The sequence below is a fragment of the Oxyura jamaicensis genome, chromosome 5 (assembly GCF_011077185.1).
Source record: "Oxyura jamaicensis isolate SHBP4307 breed ruddy duck chromosome 5, BPBGC_Ojam_1.0, whole genome shotgun sequence".
NCBI classification, from domain to species: Eukaryota; Metazoa; Chordata; class Aves; order Anseriformes; family Anatidae; genus Oxyura; species Oxyura jamaicensis.
This window is the reverse complement of record NC_048897.1, coordinates 39,878,985-39,898,628: the sequence shown is the minus strand read 5'-3', so window position 1 is coordinate 39,898,628 and position 19,644 is coordinate 39,878,985. Positions and strand designations below refer to the sequence as shown.

The 19,644-nt window shown below is 41.6% G+C and overlaps 1 protein-coding gene across 1 annotated transcript in view; it reads left to right on the top strand.

The window, feature by feature from the left end:
• The window catches only part of CLMN (calmin), a 71,983-nt gene that overhangs the window by 33,663 nt on the left and 18,676 nt on the right, over positions 1-19,644 (top strand). The window contains exon 2 of the mRNA XM_035327026.1: positions 17,801-17,862. Within this exon, the coding sequence (XP_035182917.1) occupies positions 17,801-17,862 (62 nt within the window). The remainder of the gene's footprint in view (positions 1-17,800; positions 17,863-19,644) is intronic.

Genomic DNA, 19,644 nt, shown 5'->3' with positions numbered 1-19,644 from the left:
ACACTGGCACAATTTATCTGAATTGAATTCTTAGCTTGGTATTTGACTGATAACTTCTCTCCTCAAAGTCCTAGGATGCTGTTATGGGCCAAAGGCAAGTATGTTGGACAGTAAGTGATGACACTCCTGGAAGCTGCAGGTTCCTATAAATACACTCCGTTAATATCATAATGTTTCTTTTTTAAAGCAAGTAAATATAATGTTGGCCTTACCTGTGAAGGAAATACACTGTTAGGAAACTAATGGAAGTATAGCCCATACCTCTGGGTGTTCAGCAAACCTACACCATGGTACAGGAATCTCTTCTGATGAAGGACCAGGAAAAATAAGGGTGTTCATACACTCTATTCAGCCCAAGGTGAAACAGAAACCTGAAATGGGCAAATATGGCATTTTATGATTTCTGAGGTGCAACTAGGGTTGGGAGGCTGAAATAAAAGTTCAGGGGAATAGGGAAATAAATCTCCCGAGGATGTTGGCATCAGTGAAAAGCACCCGCTCCGTGGGTAGGAGAAAGGAACCGCTCTTTTCATTCCAGTCCACACCAAGCAAACTGTTTCTAGTCTAAAAATATTCTCCATGGTGACCTATCTGAGAATAATTTTGTATCACTTTCCTGTCTTTATTTCTGGGTTTTGCTTTCCCGTAGAGATCTGCAGTCTGATGGGTTAGGCTTGTTGCTGGGAGTAATTGTGGCAGTCCTTTTTGGCAAGGAAGGGCCCTAGATCTGGAATGTGCTTTCCTTGGTGAGTGCTGGGTGGTGGCAGCCTTCAGGGTTCTCGTTTTCCCATGAACACATGGACTGCTGGATGAACATGGGATGAAAGCAGAAAAGATTTTCATTTCTTTTCTGTCTCCCAGGGCCTTTTATCCAAAGTAATCTCTTACTTCAGCCTAGGGATATAATACAATGCCTCGAGGCCAGCCTCCCTCTGGCCTGTCCCAGTGCTGAGAGTTGTCCACCACAACACATGATGGAAGAATGTGCTGGAGGCTATATGTCACACCAAAGGTCTGTCTGGCCAAGTGTCTCTTTCTGACAGTGGTCAAAAGAACTGGGCAAGAGTTTTCACAAATTCCTCAGCTAGTCTGCAGCTATTTGCTGGGGACTTCCAGAGCCAGGACGGAGTTCATTGTACTTGGTAAACAAGGGTGGGTTTCTCTTCTGTGAACCTGTCTCCACCTAGGCCCTCACTAAGTGTGTTAAGACCACAGTGTCTGGCTGTGAGGTCTTCCACAAGCTGACTATACTGTGTGTGAAGAGGGACTTCCCTTAATTTTGTTTTTAAACTTGCCTCCTGATGTTTTCATTTGATGTCCCATAGTTCTGCTGGAAGAGACAACAACCAATTAGTCTCTATCAGTGCCACTCAGATGTTACAGACCTCACACAGGAAAAGAAATAGTCTGTCAAATCTTAAGGCTTCTCTTCTTCAGATCAAGTAATTTTTCTTTTCCCATTTTTTGTATCAAAGAAAAAGTAATTGTTTATCACTGAAAAAAGAATCCATCTGCCAGGTAGGTAGTCACAGAGATCAGCGTGATGCCTTCTAGCACCTCTGATCTGGTAAAGCATAAAGACAGGGCAAAGGCTGGTATCATCCACCCACTTTTCTTCAGAGCCGACTCTTCCTAGGCAGAGACATGAAATACAAACATTCTGCCAAACCCGCTGCAACTTGGAGATCATGTTAGGAAGCATGCCAGGACCAGCACTGCCGTGTAGCTGTAGGTGGATATTGGCAAGAAGTTCAATGCAGGCTAATCAGAGAGGGTGCTGGAAATATGCAGCTCCTTCTTTTTGTGCTCTCATAGTGAAGTATTCATCAGCATTTATATATATATATATATATATATATATATATATTTTTGTGGAAGAAACTAAGAAAGAGACAAATGCTTATGTTAGTGCCTGGGCAAGAAGAGAACCCATTTCCAGAACCCAAGTACCATGGTGACTTTGCAAATTTGCTCCACTGGTTCCCAAGGTGACTTTGCAAATTTGCTCCACTGGTTCTCCTTCGTATCTCAGCTGGTTAGAAATTAGAAGACATTTCTTCTCAGAAAGAGTGGTCAGGCTTTGGGACAGGTTGCCCAGGGAGGTGGTGGCATCGCCATCCCTGGGGGTGTTCAAGGAAAAGCTGGATGTGGCGCTCAGGGACATGGTTTAGTGGGTGACATTGGTAGTAGGGTGATGGTGGGACCAGAGGATATTGAAGGTCTTTTCCACCCTTCATGATTCTGTGACTCTATGATTCTATGATTCTTTTATAAGTGATTGGTGCTGCAGTGTGCCAGGCGTAGTGCAAAGTCAGGGTTCAGACCCTTTCCTGGAGTGCCATCAGTGCCTGCTCGAGCAGCAGCTGTCTCAGATTTGAGTGTGTAAGTGTAGGGCATCTGCTTTCCTATTCCAGAGGAGAAAAATGCATTAGGGCTCCTCCTCATGCACTGGGGACTTGCATTCATTAACTTTTGGGAATATCTTGGACCATGAGTTACTTCCGTTGCTGTCTCAATTCTTAAAAATAGATGGGTCCTGAGAAATTATGAAATTCGACCAGAGCAGGCAAGTTTCAGGGACAAAAACTCAGTAGTGGTTAGCCTGTCTCTGTACTTGAAGAACGAACTGTTAGTATGAGAGATGAGTAGAGCAACTGTATTTAGAAACATGTTTCCAGGGAAACATTAGTTTCTCTGGAAGACAACCCTGAGAGATGAAATTTTATGTGACTCTTGGGACAAATGTGAGTTTGAAGAAATTTCCCCCCCTACTTTTTATAGCAAGTACATTCTGCTCCAGATTTATCTGTTTCAGACCTGTGTGGTAAAACCTATTTTAACCGCGGAGTCCAGTATCTCAGTGGATTTCATTGAGAAAAGGGCCCACGCAGGCTGCAGCTTAAAGATCTGCCGCTTGCATAGCAACTGCAGCCAAATGTGCACTTGCTAGGCATATCCCTACACGCCGTGCAAAATGGGACCTAAAGAGCAAGGCTCGAGGTGCAGCTTGGCTTTGTGCGTGACATCAGGCAAGTCAATTAACTACAGCGTATTGTAAAATCTGTATAATGATAATTCCCTACCTTTGTTCCTAAAATTGCAAGGATCAATTATTAAAGCTTTTAGAAATCCGGATCAAAAGGGCCAGTTTGTACTGGCCAAAAGTGTTTCCTTTGAGTAGCTCTTCCTCCTGAAACCAGGCAAAGTTTCATCTCTTACCCTGCTGATATCTTCCTTACAAGACAAGTTCTCTATCTGACTGTTCACTCTCAGGTAGTGAGCAGAGTCTATGTTCTTTACCAGGGAAGTTTCTGTCAAAATCAGAGACTGTCTACTTGCATTTTTGTCACTGTTTTGTAAATTGTAATGAATTTATTCAGAAACTCTTTTTTTTTTTTTCTTCTTTCCACATTGTCAGTGACAGGAGTATGTCCCTGGATTTTATCATTTTATTTTATTTTAAATGGAAAGAGTGGTCTGGAAGTATATAAATGGAAGAAATTATATCATTAAGCTTTAGAATCCTATGTTCTGTGGACATGGAAGTAAATAAGCTGGTAATTTTTCCAGTACAGCCATATGGGCCAATACTGGCATTTGTGAAAGTCAGCAGCAAATGAAGTTTGTCTTGTGAATTTGAAAAGCTCAGGTTCCTTGCTTCTTGTCTGCTAATGTTAGAGTCTTTGTTTGCTTACATGTGTGCAGTTTAATGTGGATGTCCATAAAACAGCCTTAAATTTAAACCTTTAAACCTTCTGAGTGTCAAAAGAACAGAGTAACTATTATTTATTTTGTAGTAAAGCTGCCTATAGATTAAGTCTGTTTGTTTTAGCAGACAAATAAAAGCTAAATCCTGATGCCTATCTTTCACTGTGGCACAAGGAGTCCCTGTGGGACCCAGCGGTGTCCGGGGTGCTGCGGGATGCGATGGGCAATGAAAGCTCTCCAGAAGAGGTGTGCAGCATGTTGTGGTGTCATAGCATCAAATCCCAATTAAATTACGTGCTTAGGGATTTCTGACAAGCTTTTCCTACTTAAATTCCACCCCCGTGTTTCATTTGGCATACCTCCTTGTGAAGAATTACACAGCTTTCTTTGGTCCTGAGTTGCTTTCTTTGCTTTTCGTCTATCACCAGTGCTGCTCACTGACCTCCAGAAAAGCAGGAAAAGCCATTTTCTGATGACCTGTCTCCAGGCAGATGGTCCCTACCTTCCAAGCACACATTATGAAAATGAAAAGCGTCCGTGTTATTGGGATTGCTATTGCTGACCCTTTGAAAACAACCAAAAAGTGAAACAACTGGTCTGGCGGCCAGGCACAGCTGTAGTCAATAGCCTGAGCTGGGTGGCAATAAAACAGCGAAGTTATTTTTCAATCAAGTTAGGCTTTGCCGTACTAATCCACTGAAACTGCAAAGGCTGTTTTCAGTAAACTCGTCACTTTATTAAATAGGAGCCAAAGCCAAAGGAAATCCACTTAAGAGAGAAAAGTTAAACAATGTAATTCTGCAGCTGTAGAAATAAATTGAAACAGAGGTGGTGTATTTTCAAAGCCGTTCTTACAGCTAAATTGCAGCCGTTATTAGTAAGGGAAAAATAAACTGAAAGATAATTGTGGAAAGTTTCAGTGTCTTCTTTTGAGTGAAGTTACATGGAACAAAAATCCCACCCTGACTCTTCCAGAGACTGGCTTGTAAAAGTAATGCTTGTGAGCAGGGGAAGAGTGGGCTGCTGTGATGAATGAAGTTCAGCCATGGTTTTTCCACCTCAGTTACTTCCACTATCATAGGGCTCATAGGTAAGAGGTGTTGCTGTCTTTACAACTTTACTGCATTGGGACTGGATTTTATACAATTGCAACGAAATCCAGGACGGGAGTGGCACACAGTTTTATCAAGTCCTGTTACAGTCCTTTTGGCAGGGTAAATGATCTTACTGAACAGCGGGTATGATAGTGTTGGGTGGACGCACCAGAAAAATCACCCGATGAACAAGCTATTTTCTGAACACCAGGGCCTGGCTGCGTAGTTGTCGCTGAAGTGTCTGAACGCCTTTGCAGTCAATGTATGCAGGTTTAATTTCAAGATCTTTTTGAAGCATGAAAATGCTTGTTAAAGATGACAAGCATAGAGAGCATGGAAATTTGCCCAAGGTCTGAAAGGAAGTCATTTGTCCATTTAAGACTTTGAGCTTAAGACTTTGTTTGACTTCTCTTCTCTTTGTGTTTTACATATAATTTCCTGAGCTCACACCGTGATATACCTGACCTTCCCAGCAATGTCATAGCAGAGTCTAAATGCTGTTTGGCCTTGAGACTCCTTTCTTTTAATGATACCTCAGTTTCAAGATAGCTTCTTATGCTTAAAGATTTAGTGTTTCTCTCCTGCCATGCAAGAGGCTGCAATCAAGTAGTTGGGTTCCTGATATATATATATATTTTTCTCAATGAAGATTTCACTGTGTTTCTAATCCTGAGGGGAAGTGTATGACTGTATGATCATGTTTTAGTCATGATTACTCGGTTCTCTGGTCTGACTTCACCTGTACCTTGTGAGCAGCAAGTACTTTGATGAAGCTCATTGCCATGCACACTCCAGGCCCACAGAGTCCTTGAAGCACTTAATGATGTCTTTTCCATGACCCCAGAATGACAGACACTGAGGATATACAGACTCAGGCTTTCTAAACCCATGAGTCAGGTCTCAGATTCCTGGAATGTTTGGTTTGCCTTAGGTCATTTTGTATAGCTGTGAAGAGTAGACACTGTTCCTAAGAGTTAAGCTCCACACCATAAAACCTGGCTCTCCAAACTAAGCAGTTGCTGAATGGTGCGAGCAAGGCAGGGCACTGACTGCAATGCAGGAACCTTTACCACCTGCAAAATCTTCTCAACTTAAAGCACCATGTGAAGACAAAATGACTCTGATAGGGCTAATATGGCTCTGTAAGATTCAGAAATATATATACGTACATATATTTTGAGTAAGAATAGTGGACAAGTAGAGAAGTCATTAGCAATTAAACATCCTTGAAGTCTCTAGGGCTAAGCATAGACATGGCCTTAGTGAAGAGAACGTCTCATCATCCTCTGTCACCCAAAACCCAATGTCTGTGCTTGTATTAGCTCAGCTGATCCCAGGGTTGCTGATAGGAACGTGCTGGGACTTGCACACTCCTGCCAGGGGCTGCATGCAGGGAAACCTTCCTGCTGCTTTTAGCATCTTTTCATATTTTACTGGGTTGTCCCCCTACGTTGGCTTTTCCTTGAGGAACTCAAGAATGTAAAGCTGTAAGCAGCAGCGTCCTTGCTGTCCTTCTCCTAGGCTCATCCATGTATTTCACATCCCATGATGATGAAGGAGGCTGAATAGTGATCCTTCTGTTGGACAGCACGTGTATTCCAGTTCTGTCAGTATCTGCAAGCCGAAAGGAGGTGGATGTATTATAAATTAACCCTATCCAGCACATACCAGCCCTTAGTAAGCCTCTGTGCTGAAATTGGCAGGTGTGCCTGTCACAGTGAGAAGAAGAGGCAGGACAGGAGCAGGCTGATTAGGGCTTTTCTGACTCCTACAGAAGTAGGAATGCTGTCAGTCTTCATGCTCTGTGTTATTCCCATTGCACAACCTTCATGGTTTGATGTGGCACATGGGTAAAAAGCGCGAGGAGCTCACAGCCACCAGAATCCTGTAATTCTGGCTGCATGTGAGCGGTGCAAGGCAGTGCAAACGGAGCGTCGGGGGAGCGAGTGAGCTCATCTGCTGGTGTCGTGTAGACATACAAGTGCTCTCAAGCCAAGGGTCTGTGCACACAGTAGGCCAGCCCTGCTGCCAAGAAGCTGCTTGATGCCCTCCCCTGCGCTGGCTGAAATGTTTGCTAAGCTCCATAGTGGCAGAGCTGATCTACATTGGGTTAAAGGGTATGTGAAACCCTGCTTCTGCACAGCTGGGACTGCAGGGCCACCGCGCCTTGTCCTGCTGATAGTCTTGGGGAGTGGCTGAAAGCACCAGGAAACTGCCGATAAGTCATTTTAATTGGTATTAAAGGAAAAATGAAAGTAGAAAAGTGATTCAAAGGGCTGCAGAAACTCTGCAGACCCTCAGACGAGAAGCTCCCTCTCTTTTCAAGGTGTCTTCGTTCCTCCTGTGCTGTGCCGTGTGGCATGTATTTGAAGATCTGCCTTGCTTTGGAATGTCAGATCACTGCTCTTCTGAGCAAATCAAATGGCCTGCTTCACATTTTGAAGTATATCTCCTAAATCCATCTCAGGAGGGAGCGTTAGCACGTTGAACACAGTTCAAAGCAATAAAACACGTGTTTTCAAAGCAACAAAACCTGTGTTTTTTCCACAAGCTTTTTTTTTTTTTAAAAATTATTCCTCTTGGAAAGATGTGATGCCATGTTAGCACCGCTAGGTGTATTAAAGGAAGGGCTTGATGCTTGTGGGATAAGCAGTTGGCACTGCTCTGGTGTCCCTGATCCTGTCCCATCACAGCCCTTTGTAAACCTCTGCCTTTCAGTGTTCGGCACGGTGAAATCAAATCAGACCTGCAGACAGGGCCAGCCATTTGGGGGTTGCTCACATTTTTTCTTAGAGAGAAAATCCTTGTCCTCAAACTTCCTGGTACTCCCATTTTCTCTTTAATGGGAGATAAAGCTGTGTCTTGTCCCCAGTGACATGAAGCACCGATAAGGAGGATCACATTGCTCATTGGATTGAAGATACTGTGCAAACACAGAGTATAGGCACAGGTTTTTGCTTGAAACAAGACTGTCTTGCAGTGAGTAATACTGCACGTCCGGAATGCCTGTCTGCTACATCTGGAAACATCTGGAAGTGTCCATAAATAACATGCACATATGCTTGGAAATTAAGTCTAAAGTTTCTTAAATGTTTGCTTTTTCATCTTTGTGGGTGTTTCCTGTGGGGCATGAAGGAACAGGTGTGTGTTTTCATGGTTTCTGTAGTGTCCTCATTTCAATTTTGGAAAACAGTTGCAAAAAAATAAATCATGAACTATTTAATGGAGTCAGGAGTTATGACCATGTCAGTGTTGAAGACATGAAATGTCTACAGTCCATTCTGGTCTTTTGGAGGCATTGGTTTAATGCCAGAAAATGGCACTATTTTGGTGTTGGATCCTCAGAACAAGAGAACCTGTATACACTTTTATTTTCCTTGGGTTTTCATTCTGATGATTTTGCTGAAACCTGGCTTCAGGCATGCAGCTAAAAATATGTAATTCCTTAAAAACCTTCAGTCACTTGAGGGTCTCATTGTCACATTCTGGGAGACTGGGAACTGGGATTGTGAGTGCTACACAGACCTCAATCCAAGCCCAGGCCAGGGCTTTGTCTGACACCTTCTGGTTTCTATTAATTGGTAAACTGTGCTGATGTTATTTCTGAACGACCTACACACATTATAGCCTGGTTTCCAAGTCTGCTGGAACAAAGGAAAACTGCTACAGACTTTTGTTTAAGAATTTCTTCTCTCTTGCAGTCAGGGAGCAGAAGGCACTTGTACTTCATTTTGTTTTCTTTAGAGGGAAAAATAGTTTTTGTGGTACCTGCTGGCAACTGGATAGCATGAGCCAGAGTAATACCCAGGATTCCCAACTCGTGGTTCCCTGTGCTGCCTAAAGCAATGCTCACTGATGTTCAGAGGGACACAGGCTTTCTGCTGTGCTGCCCGTGAAACCCATGTCAGGGTCAGAGAGGGGCCAGAGTTAGGGTCAGGGTCTCATGGGGAAGGCTGTGTGGTCAACACAGGTGAACTCTCAGAAGTTTGCCAGCCATGGTCTGCCTGCAAGTTCTGCAACAGAAGCCCTTGTCTTAGAAAGGAAGGTGTACCAGTCTTGAAGCATTCCTCCTAGAAGGTCACGTAAGACAAATGACAACTCCTCTGGGGTATCTATTTGTCCCTGCTAGGCTCTTGCATTTTACGATGAATCTCAAAAAGGACCTCTACTGTAGTTCATCTTTTAAGCCATTTTCATCCAATTTTAGCAGCTTATACTCTGCCTTCATCCATTTTTAAATGGTAGTTGCCTTGTTCTGTGGCACAGCACATTCCACTGTAGCTCCAATCTCTTCTGGTGTGTTTTTGTTTGTTTTTGTTTTTCTCTCCATGTCTCCAAGAACGGTCCCATACCTTCTCCTTTAGATCATGTGTCTGCCCCACAATGGACAAAGCATCTGCTTATTCCTCTAAAGCCACAGGATTTTGTGCTAGTTAATATTAATCTCCATAAATCTCTTCAAGCTTTTGATCTCAGAGTTGCATTATTTCTGCATGTTTCCAATATTCATCTGACCACCATGTTCCTCACTCTGTTTCTGCAGTGCTGCGTAGTGGCTTTGATAGCAGACATCAGTGGGCTGAAAAAGTGGAAGGACGGCAGGATGCGGTGTTACAGTGGTTACATTTTTTGCTAGGGAGACTTGTCTGAGTCCCCTTCTTTTCCTGAGCATACCCTGTTTTGGTGGCCCATGCAGTGGGTTACTCCTTCTGGTGTTTAATACTGTTCTTGCAGTACTACACTAGTATAATTAAGTTTTACTTCTGAGCTTCATGTGGTGCTGTGGTGTCCTGTTCAGAAGGCATCAGAAACATTTCTTGGTTTGGATTATTTGCTGGCAGGGTGATGTCCCCAAATTGTTTGAGAGCAATGGGGGAGGCAGAAAGGAGAAATCAAGAAGTCACAGACACCCCACTGTGCATTTCTTTGTGATTTCATGGCATCTGCAAAATAGTTCTGTGCCACACGATGTTTGTGGTTGCCTTTCCTTACCTGATTTTAGAAAATGAAACCACTGTCTTCTAAGTACAGATTTCCCCCAGTTGCAGGCAAATTCCAGACAGGATTACATGTCTCTGGCAGCTGTCTCCTCGGGCCTCCTGTTCCATCTCGTAGTTCTTTGAAGGCCCTGGCCATTAATTGCCAGCGTTCAGATTTTGTGTTAAAGGCTGACTGCGGCCTCAGGAAGCTGTCCTGGATGTTTGCTTGAAAGCAGATGTATTGATGGTCTCCTGTGCCTGCATTTTCTTCCTTCTACTCACAAATGCAGTTACAATGCTTTCAGGTGCCTACAAGCACAGTTAATCACCAACCCATTACCATTACTGGCTGAGCTGTGCATGGGAAGCTGTGGGAATCTGAGCACACCCCAGCATATCTCCAGCTCTGAGTGTGTCAACAAGTAACCCTGACACACCATGTGGGTTTCGTTGGGCTTCTTTACTCATCTCTAATTATTCAGGCTTTAGCACTGCTGTCAGAACTGATGTAAAGCAGAGTATCTTGTTGCATTTCAGCTTTTGATGTCTCAACGAAATTAACCGGCCAAAAGGATGTATTTTCCCTCTGGAAGGAAAAAAAACATAAGTAATAAGGAACGTTTCATGGTCTAGACTTTCTAGGTTTACCACAACAAGTAAGGGTAAATGGAGAAGTATGGACTTTGTTTGTGACTTGCCCTTACTTGGTTGAGGTAGGTAGCTGCTGTTGTTTTCTCCTCAGGTGTTACAGGATGATCATCGAGACCTTCAATTAGGAGTGCTATATAGGTATTAATACCTAGTGCAGGTATTGGTATGAGTACTGGGCATCCTTCTCCGTGTCAGTGGGAGGGAAACGACAATGCTAGTGCTGGTAAAACCATGCTGGTGAGAAGGGGTAAAAAATACCTCTAGATACCTAGGACTTAAACACCCCCGAGAAGCATCAGGAGCCTCAGGAGGTGAACCATTTTCAGAAACTGATGCTAGTATTGCAAAAAGCATTGAGACATAGTGAACCCCAGGCCAGGAGAAACTCTTGAATCAAGATGTTGTAAATGTGAATTGCTCCTTCTGGTTACTTAGCAAATCATGTTTATTTTCAGGTACAGGAGGAGGTATTAAGCTCCTTGTACAGCATGTAATATACCGCAAGAGTTGGTGTGCACAGTCTGAAAATGCCCTATTGGATCAATGCTTAAATCACTTGTTAGATCAATTCCAAAGCCATTGAATTTAACCTTATTACTACTTAGTGGGGTCCAGTAACATTCCCAGTAAACACTGATGTTTGTTTCTTTCAGAGTGTTCAGAAGATAATTGTATCTCTTTTTTGAAAAATGCCATTTTTTTTATAAGAACATTCCTGATATGTAAATGAAAAATGTTAATCTGTTCAATAACATTTTCAATGCATAAAAAAAGTCATTAGAACAGAGATATTTACTTTGTAGCCAAGGGTACGGGGAGAGGAATCTTTACCATCTGCCACTACCAAATTACTTTTCAAGGGGGAAAAATAAATCCCTCTCATTGGAAGCTATTTTGATCAGCTCTAATAGTAATATTTTATGTAGGATTTCTCTCCCAGAGCCTAGTAGAATTTACAAGTAAATTCATCTATCTAATGCTTTGGTAAGAGGAACATCTGTCTCAGACATTGGGAGGATTGAAATACTAAGAGTATTTTTTAGAAATCTCGTATTCATCCCGCAATATTTGTTTGGTGTATGTAATCCTAATACACCAACTGCAGCACTAAATATTTTGCTAGAGCCAGAAATTGAACTCCAAGAGAAACCTGTTTAACTGCAGCTAATGAAAACGTCATGCCTGTGATCCTGCCAGGTTTGAATTCTGCACTACCAACCTGAGTTTTAAGGAATTTTGAGCCAGTAAGACTAAGACTTTGCAACTTTGATGGAATGAAAAAGCCTCAAGCTTTCAACACCTGCCATAGAAATTTAATAAGGACCCTAATAAATGGGTCAGTTTCAACAAACAATTAACTTAACAACTTCATCTGGAAGGCTTAGAGGCCCTATTTCATAGGAGGTAACTTGAGAGCAGTCTCATGTTATATAGTGTAGTTAATGTTTCCTTTAGAAAAACAGAGTTTTTAAGATTTAATATTTCATGTGCTCAAAATTACATCAAATTGGCATATGGTACACAACAAAGCCTTCATCCCCTATATAGATCAAAAAGAAAAATTATATTAATCCTCTAAGCTGTTTGGGGGGTCCTTAAGCACAAGGAAAATATACAATTCCCAGGAATTCAGAAGCTTATAAAATGAATTTTGTGGGCAATTTGGATAAAATTATTCCCTTATACTTTGGTTATGCCATTAAAATTCACACTCCTACAAATACGGAGATTTTCTTGTAAGTAGTAAGTACTTACTGGGCAGTGTAGCTGGGCTGTACTATACAAACTTGAGAGGAGTATGTTTCCTACATGCTGTCTTCCATCGTGTTGTGAGCTACTTTTTCAGCCTCTTGTAAATTATATAATGGAGATTGAGTCTCGGAAAGTTTATAGTTCAATGTGTTTAAAGTACCTCTGTGTTTGGATGAACCAGTCAACTCTAGAAAATGTAATTGCACTCTTCCCTACTACACACATTTCATTTTCAACTTTCCATTTGTCCTGCTGTCAGTTGCTGTCCCCCAGCAGCTGCTCTTTCTCACCCCTCTCCTTACTTTATTTTACTTTGTTTTACTTTGTTTTACTTTTTTATTTTACTTTATTTTACTTTTTTATTTTACTATTTTATTTTATTTTATTTTATTTTATTTTATTTTATTTTATTTTATTTTATTTTTTGTTACAGCTCACCTCCAATCACCCTTCCCATGTAGGATTTGTTGCTTCTTGCACGTGCCTTGTCTTTCATCTGCCCTCCTCCTTCTCTCTTTCTGTCTGAGCTTTGTCCCACATGTCATGTTCAAACAGTGGAAGCTCTCCTGGACAAGGAGCTGTGCTTCTCTCCAGCTCTGTTGACATCCTGTATCCAACATCAATGTCCTGTATCAATGTCTGGCTGCCTGTTGTAAATAATGTCATGGCCCTTATTTGCCCACATGACATATGCAATTACTTACACCTATATAAGCAAGAAAGGTGGAATGGCATGGTAGGATTCATGTACCACAGCTGCTCTGTATACAGAAATTTACTGATGCAGGCCTCGGTCAGACATCACACTGGTTTTGGTGAGTTGACAGTAAGTCAGTCTGGCTACTCAGTGCCAGCAGTCTGGGTCTATACAGACATATCACTACCTGATAAAACAAACCCTAGGAAATTCTCCTCAGCTAATGTTATTGCTGGCAGCCTCATCATTAGACACAAAAACAGCATGGGCTTTTATGTCTGGACACACTCTTCTTTGGTGTTTGAGACAGCAGTAGTACAAGGAGGCTTGGAGCACTGTGGGCAGCACATGAGCAAGTGTGGGGAAAATCCAGTTTTAAAGATATCAGTCTGGCTTCCTTCATGAACATTAAGTTTGCAGAGAAAGCATGCATATTTTTTTGCCTCAATAGCATGATGAGTAGCAATCAGAAATACCTAGATTTGAGTCACCATGGAGGAACACCACAAAACCCAGCTTAAAGGCCAGTTCTCATTTTATTTAGCAACGTAGAGTTTGGGTGATTCCAGTAGATTGTTCACTGCATGTTCATTAAAGACTTATTAATTGCTTGACTGTATGTATGAGCTGGGGTTTTGGGGTGAGGAAGACAGAAGGAGAGGAATTTGCGTTCCACTTCACAAGATTTAGGGTGCCTGGGCCATGTGTTTAATTTTGGACTTAGGCTGTAGGATTTAAATGTCATATATTTGCCTTTTGTTTGTTGTTTTTTTTTTTCGGTTGTTCAGTGAGAAGTGCTACTTCATCCTGACTTAAGACTTTGGCAGATACTCTAATACCTCCAGAGCCAGGAAAGGGTATAAACTGGTTCTGTGGGCCATTGGCAAGCTATTGCACCTGAAGCCAAGGGCAGTCACAGCATCCCCCTGAACAGTTAGGTGCCCAACACCACCATTTCCCTCTTGAAAACTTAATAACTTGAGTAGATCCTGTATCTGTAGAGGTTATGACCTCTGGTAGAAATGAGGAAGCTGGCTTTTGTGTGTGTTATAACACTAGTAGTTAACGAGATGTCTTGAAGGTAAGTAACAAGTGAATCTAAAAGCTAGTCTGGCCTGTTGTGAGGTTTTAATGTCACCTGCTGATGACATCCTGGATGAAATGCTAATAGCTTTAGAAACAAATTTAAGTGGCCTTTTGCTTTGCTTTGGGAGTAGTATCCATACATGCAAATCAAGCAATTTTCTGAAGCTGTGTAATTACACACTGCCAAGTGTTCCACTCAAATCAGTTTCTACATACCGTACTTCCTTCATGTGCCCAGCCCCATGGTGGTGTGCCTGAGAGGATTATTCATAACTGGTTCTACAACAACAGAATAAATAGTATTTAAAAGCAAATCAATATTTGCTATCTCCAATTTGCTGTTGAAAGTAGAGGCTGGGGATTGGCTTCTTGTATGCGTTGCAAACAGTGGCCTTTGAGGAGACGTGAAGGAGGAAGAAATGGCATTAGCAGCACATGCCTGAGGAATTTTTAGGCTGGTGGGGACGGAAGTGGTACAACAAGGGAGCCAGACAAACTCTCTTGTTCGTATCAACTTAGCCTTGAATTTGCCCAAGCGGTCTTTGAATTAGCTTGGTTTCATTCCGTGAGAAATGAGTTGCCTTTGCCATTAGATCTGACAAACCAGAGTACATATCTCTGAATATTTATTGGCAATCTGACTGGGGTGCACATACTGTACTGCTACTCCGATGCCTCCAGAGCCATAGAGGACACGAGCTGGTTCCGTGGTGGCCATTGCCTACTGATGAAGTGGATGTGGGATGATTTGCCTGGCAAGTTAATGAGTCTGTATCAGAGCCAGTGTACTCCAGTGTAAATACTGTGCATCTGCAGAACTGTAGACATTGCTGTGAAAGCCTGCTGCGTTTCAACTTATTGGAAGAGTATGGAGGACCAGGCTCATGTGGGGTGGTCAAAATTCCTCTTTATATTTTTGTCTCTTATATCAAGGCCTGAGCTGAGCTTAACCAAAACAGCAGTTCTTAACTTTTTACTGCCTTCCAGCATTACATCTTCGAATCCAACCCTCACAGCAGGCATCCTCTTTTCCCAGCATAATGCATTGGATTTGTGTGCAGGCCAGCCATATGGTGTGTGTAATTATTATTTTATAATGGTGTTATTGCTCTCTAGCTGCCCAGTAAACCCAGTGCAGTTTCAGTAAACTGTATACATCAGCATATGAACTTTAGACTTGAATGATTTTCTACATTTTTATACAATAGTAGGTGCGAAGGAGGAAAAAAGATTCCATTTAATTTATAGAAACTGTATAAAGTTTATAGAGTTTCTACAATCCTTGCAAATGAAAAGACTGTGGAGAGGAGGGGCTGTACCAAAACTGGGAGGTCTGCAGAGCTAGAGAAAAATAACCATTAAAGGCACACATCAGTAGATACCTGTGCTGAACTTTTCCTATTAGCTCTACAGGCAAGCATATGGCCTGCATTAGGGGTTTGTCTGCCTCAGGGATTTTATAAATACATTTCCTCCCCTTTCCTCCTCCCCATCCAGTTACTCTTGCTTTAGACCAGTACAGTGTCTGTTCTGGGGTCATAGTTCTTACTGCAAGGAGTCTGCTGTAGAAAAGTTCACCGAGTAGTGTCAGGAATTTTTCTCTATCTGCAAGTGCTCTCCTGTGTGTGCCTGCCTTTTTTTTTTTTTTTTCTCTTGGTATGTGAGTTTCCTGAAGCAATAATACCAGCTTGGCTTGCCCATCCTTTCAGGCATATATGTAACTACTTTACATCGATGGCAGAATTTCTGCAGTAAAACAGGAGCCACAGTGTGCTTAGTTATATGGGTGAACTGTACATAAACATAGCTCCCTTTTGCATCCTTAGTTACCCTGAAAATGAAGAATGCCAAATTGGTGAAAAATAAGAACTGACTGAAACCAAGCCTGTGATGAAATTAGAAAACATATTAGAAAACATTAATTTCACTTCTGTGCACCCTTCTGTGTGTCTTGATTTTGGTGGCCATTGGAAGTCTGCCTAGCCAGCCCATTTGGAAGGTCTCCTGTCCTCCCTGAGACCTGGCACTGCCCACCCCAGCGCCCCTGAGCATTTCAGACCAGCTTAAGAAAGAGGTGGCCCCATTTCCTGCTGTTCTGCCTCCTCCTTTGCACCAACATGGGTATTTAAACAAAAAGCAGTGTATTTAGGAACAAATCTGGCTTACCATTAATGTCCACCGGCCCTCCAAAGTGAATTTCAACAGGTCAGCTGTTGAAGTTACTCACCTGCCTCTGAGTGCTGTACTGATGCGGATGTGCGAGCGTGTCAAGAGCCAGCGCTGGGGTTGAGGTGCTGGAGGAAGGGAAGCCCAAGAAAGATGTAACACGTCTAGTAGGTTATGGTACTTTGAGATTTGTAGGGAGTAAATGCTGCAGGTTTGTTTTTTTTTCAGATATTCTAGACCCTAACATAATTTACAGTTTCATTTGTAGAGAGCTCTTTCAAATCTGTGCAGATTCTTCTAAGATATTTTAAAAGAAAAGCCAACAGCAATAATTAGTTTGGCATTTTCCATGTTTTGTGAAGCTCTTAAGGGGTAAGGACTTTTTTTAACCGATCTTACATAAAATCAGGTTTTACAGGAATAAGAGGACCGAGAAGGCCTGAATGGCTGTCAGTGACAGATGTAATTCATGCTGAAAGCTCTATTCCAATACATCAAAATACGGAAAGCAATTATATATATGATTAGAGGCTGCTGACCCTTCACTTAAAATGATCAAAAAGAACAATATTAAAATTTGATTTACGGAAGCTACTACTTAGCCTATAATTAGCCTGACCAATAAAAACAAACCAGACTTTTACAGAATGCGATTTCCCAGTAGATAGGTTAGCTATTTGTGCAGGGCTGAGGAAACACAAAATGGTCTTAAAATATATTTGATATGCTCTATGAGTAGATTGAAATACATCATATAACTAGTTTTAATGTTTTTTGTTCATAAATTGCCGGATTTCCTTAATTCAAGTGAAATTGGAGAACCACTTGAGAATAATTGTCTCTAAAATGAAATATTACTTTGTCAGTCTACTTCATTTATTTTAAATGTAAACTTTTCTCTTTTATATTAGAAGCTAAATGAAAGTTGGTTAGAAATATGATTCCCCTTACACTTTTGCTGTAGTTCACTATGGAAATGGATTCGGGAAATGGCATATGTGATTAAAAACTCTTCAGCTGGCACAGGAGCTATTTGTACAGCTCCTAGCATACAGCGCTTCTGGCAAGGAACAAGCGCTTCTCGTCTTACTGCAATATAAATAAAATGATTCATCAATGTAGAGACTTGGAATTTTGATTTGAAATGCACTGGTTGGGAGATTGGGAAGATGAGATTTGAGGAAGCTTTTCCATTCATGAGAATGAAGACAAAATTGTTGTGTTGACCAGTGTGGTCCTGTTTCCTTGTGCATGCAAGTAAGTACATTGGAATCCACAGCAGCCCAATTTGCATGACAGTGTCAGGCCAAGAACCCTATAAATTGACGCAGAAGGGTCAAGCTGACTGCTCAGAGCCTAACACCACTGGAGAGCTGTGCACAACATGTAAAAGTTCATCTCTCAAAAGCTACATTGAAGATGGCAAAACCAACAGAGACTTTTTCCTACGTAATTTAGAATGCATCTACAAGCGCATAGCTCATGTCTGGGCGAAGAAATGGAATGAAATACCATAGCTCAACCTTATGTCTCCTGATTTGGAATATATTTGTTTTATTCACAGGCCCCTCATGAATTTTGACCTCTTTGTGCATATGTTTTTGAGATTTCCTATAAGCATTTCCTCTTGAAACTTAGGTGCTGTGTTTTGTTTCTGATATTTCTAGTGGAACGGGAAAATGTACAGAAGAGGACCTTTACCAGATGGATAAACCTGCATTTGGGAAAGGTAAGACTGACAGTCTTGATATTGAAGTACAAGGACACAACAATAGACAGACTATGTTATTTCCTTTAAAGATAGCTAGAATTTGGAATCAAGGATAACTTCTGTGTGTATGGGAAGGTTTGTAGGAGAGTGAGTGGAAGCTGGAAGCATGTTTCTGGGTAAATGAATATTGCTTTTCAGGTGCAATTAATGCTTGGCTGGCTTTAAGTCATCTCAAGTACCTTTCTGTCTTTAATGCTACTGACTGCTATTGCAAGGCTAGAATTTTCCCACAGAATGCCACATAGCCACATAAAATCAAATGTGGTTTAGGTTGCTCTGAAGGGATGATAACTGTGTGCTTCCCTGGACTGGAAGTTCAAGTATCTGAGATACCACAGCCAAAGTCAGATGGTTCTTCAGAACCTGGCTTCATCACAGATCTCCAGATGGGAGACGTTAATTATTCCTCATTCATTTTCAGAGGGCCTGTATAATGTGATCTTTACATATCCACTTATGTTAGGCAACTAATTCTTGGACATCCCATCCTATTTTGAATATATAGTTGTTTTTTAAACACATCATGATATGGCTATTGAAGCTAACTTATTGCTCTATTGATAATAGATAAGTAGTAAGTCTCATGAGCAGTTTGCCATCCAGAGGAGGATTTTCCTGTTGTTGAGGATGAGAAAAGGAAAAAAAAATAAGTTTGTATTCCTGAGACAGCAGCAATGCTTAGTGCAGCTTCCTGACCTGGACCAACTGTCCTAACGGACTGGAGTTTGGGTTCACAGTGCCGGTAGTGTCTGTGGTTAAATTACATGAAGTACAGACCAGGACTAAGTCTGGGATACAAGTCATCTCCAGACTAGCTCGTGTAGCTCTTGGAAAGTGACTGCATTTCTGACGTGGTAAAGCAAACGGATTTAAGAAGAAAGGCATCACATATATAGTTGCTTAAGTCCACTACTCTGCAGTGAATGTTCCTGAAGGACTAAATTGACCCTCTTAAATCTCATTGGAAAATCAGAATAAGCCAGCTGGTAATGTTTTGACTATCAGTTGCTCCCAAAGGTTTATCAGAATGAAGACAGCATTATGTGATTCCTTCGTGAATCAGGCTCTAGAGCTTTAAACTAACACAATTTGAAGGTTGTCAAATAGGTTTGTCAAATATTTGACTCTGGAAAAGGTATTTAATTTACAAAAGGAATTAGATCATGAAAAAGGTTATAGAGTGCTGTTAATTCTGCCATGCCAAACATATGAAGTCTTAGAAACTTTGTGGGTAGGTGAACTGCTTTCTCTGGAGTGCATAATTTTTTCCCCTCTCTGAATATAAAGAAAAATGCGATTCTGAAGAAAGGGAAAAAGTCTACTGCTACATTAATGTCATTTTTTATTTATTTGTTTCCTGGAAGGGTCATAACAAACACATCCCTGTAAATAATGAGAGCATTGCTAAAGCTCTCTAATTCCAGGGGATTCCCCAAGGACACCCACTGAGGGAAGCGGCTTCTGCCTTTATCCTCAGAGAAGCACTTCTTGCAGAGGGGCTTCTTTCTTATAAAGGCAGCGGTGAAGTCTTCCTCTGGTACTTTTTCAGGAAACTTGAGGTGTGATGTGTCCCATTTTGGAGCAGACCATCCCAGGTGGATCACCTTTTGAGAGGAGATATCTCTGATGGTCGTGAGATGGTTGGGGGCAGTCCACATTTCTGTGACTTCTGGTGGTTCTTATCTTGTTAGAAGCGAATGAAAAAGCTTTGGATCTGTGTTTTTCAGATAGCTTATTTAA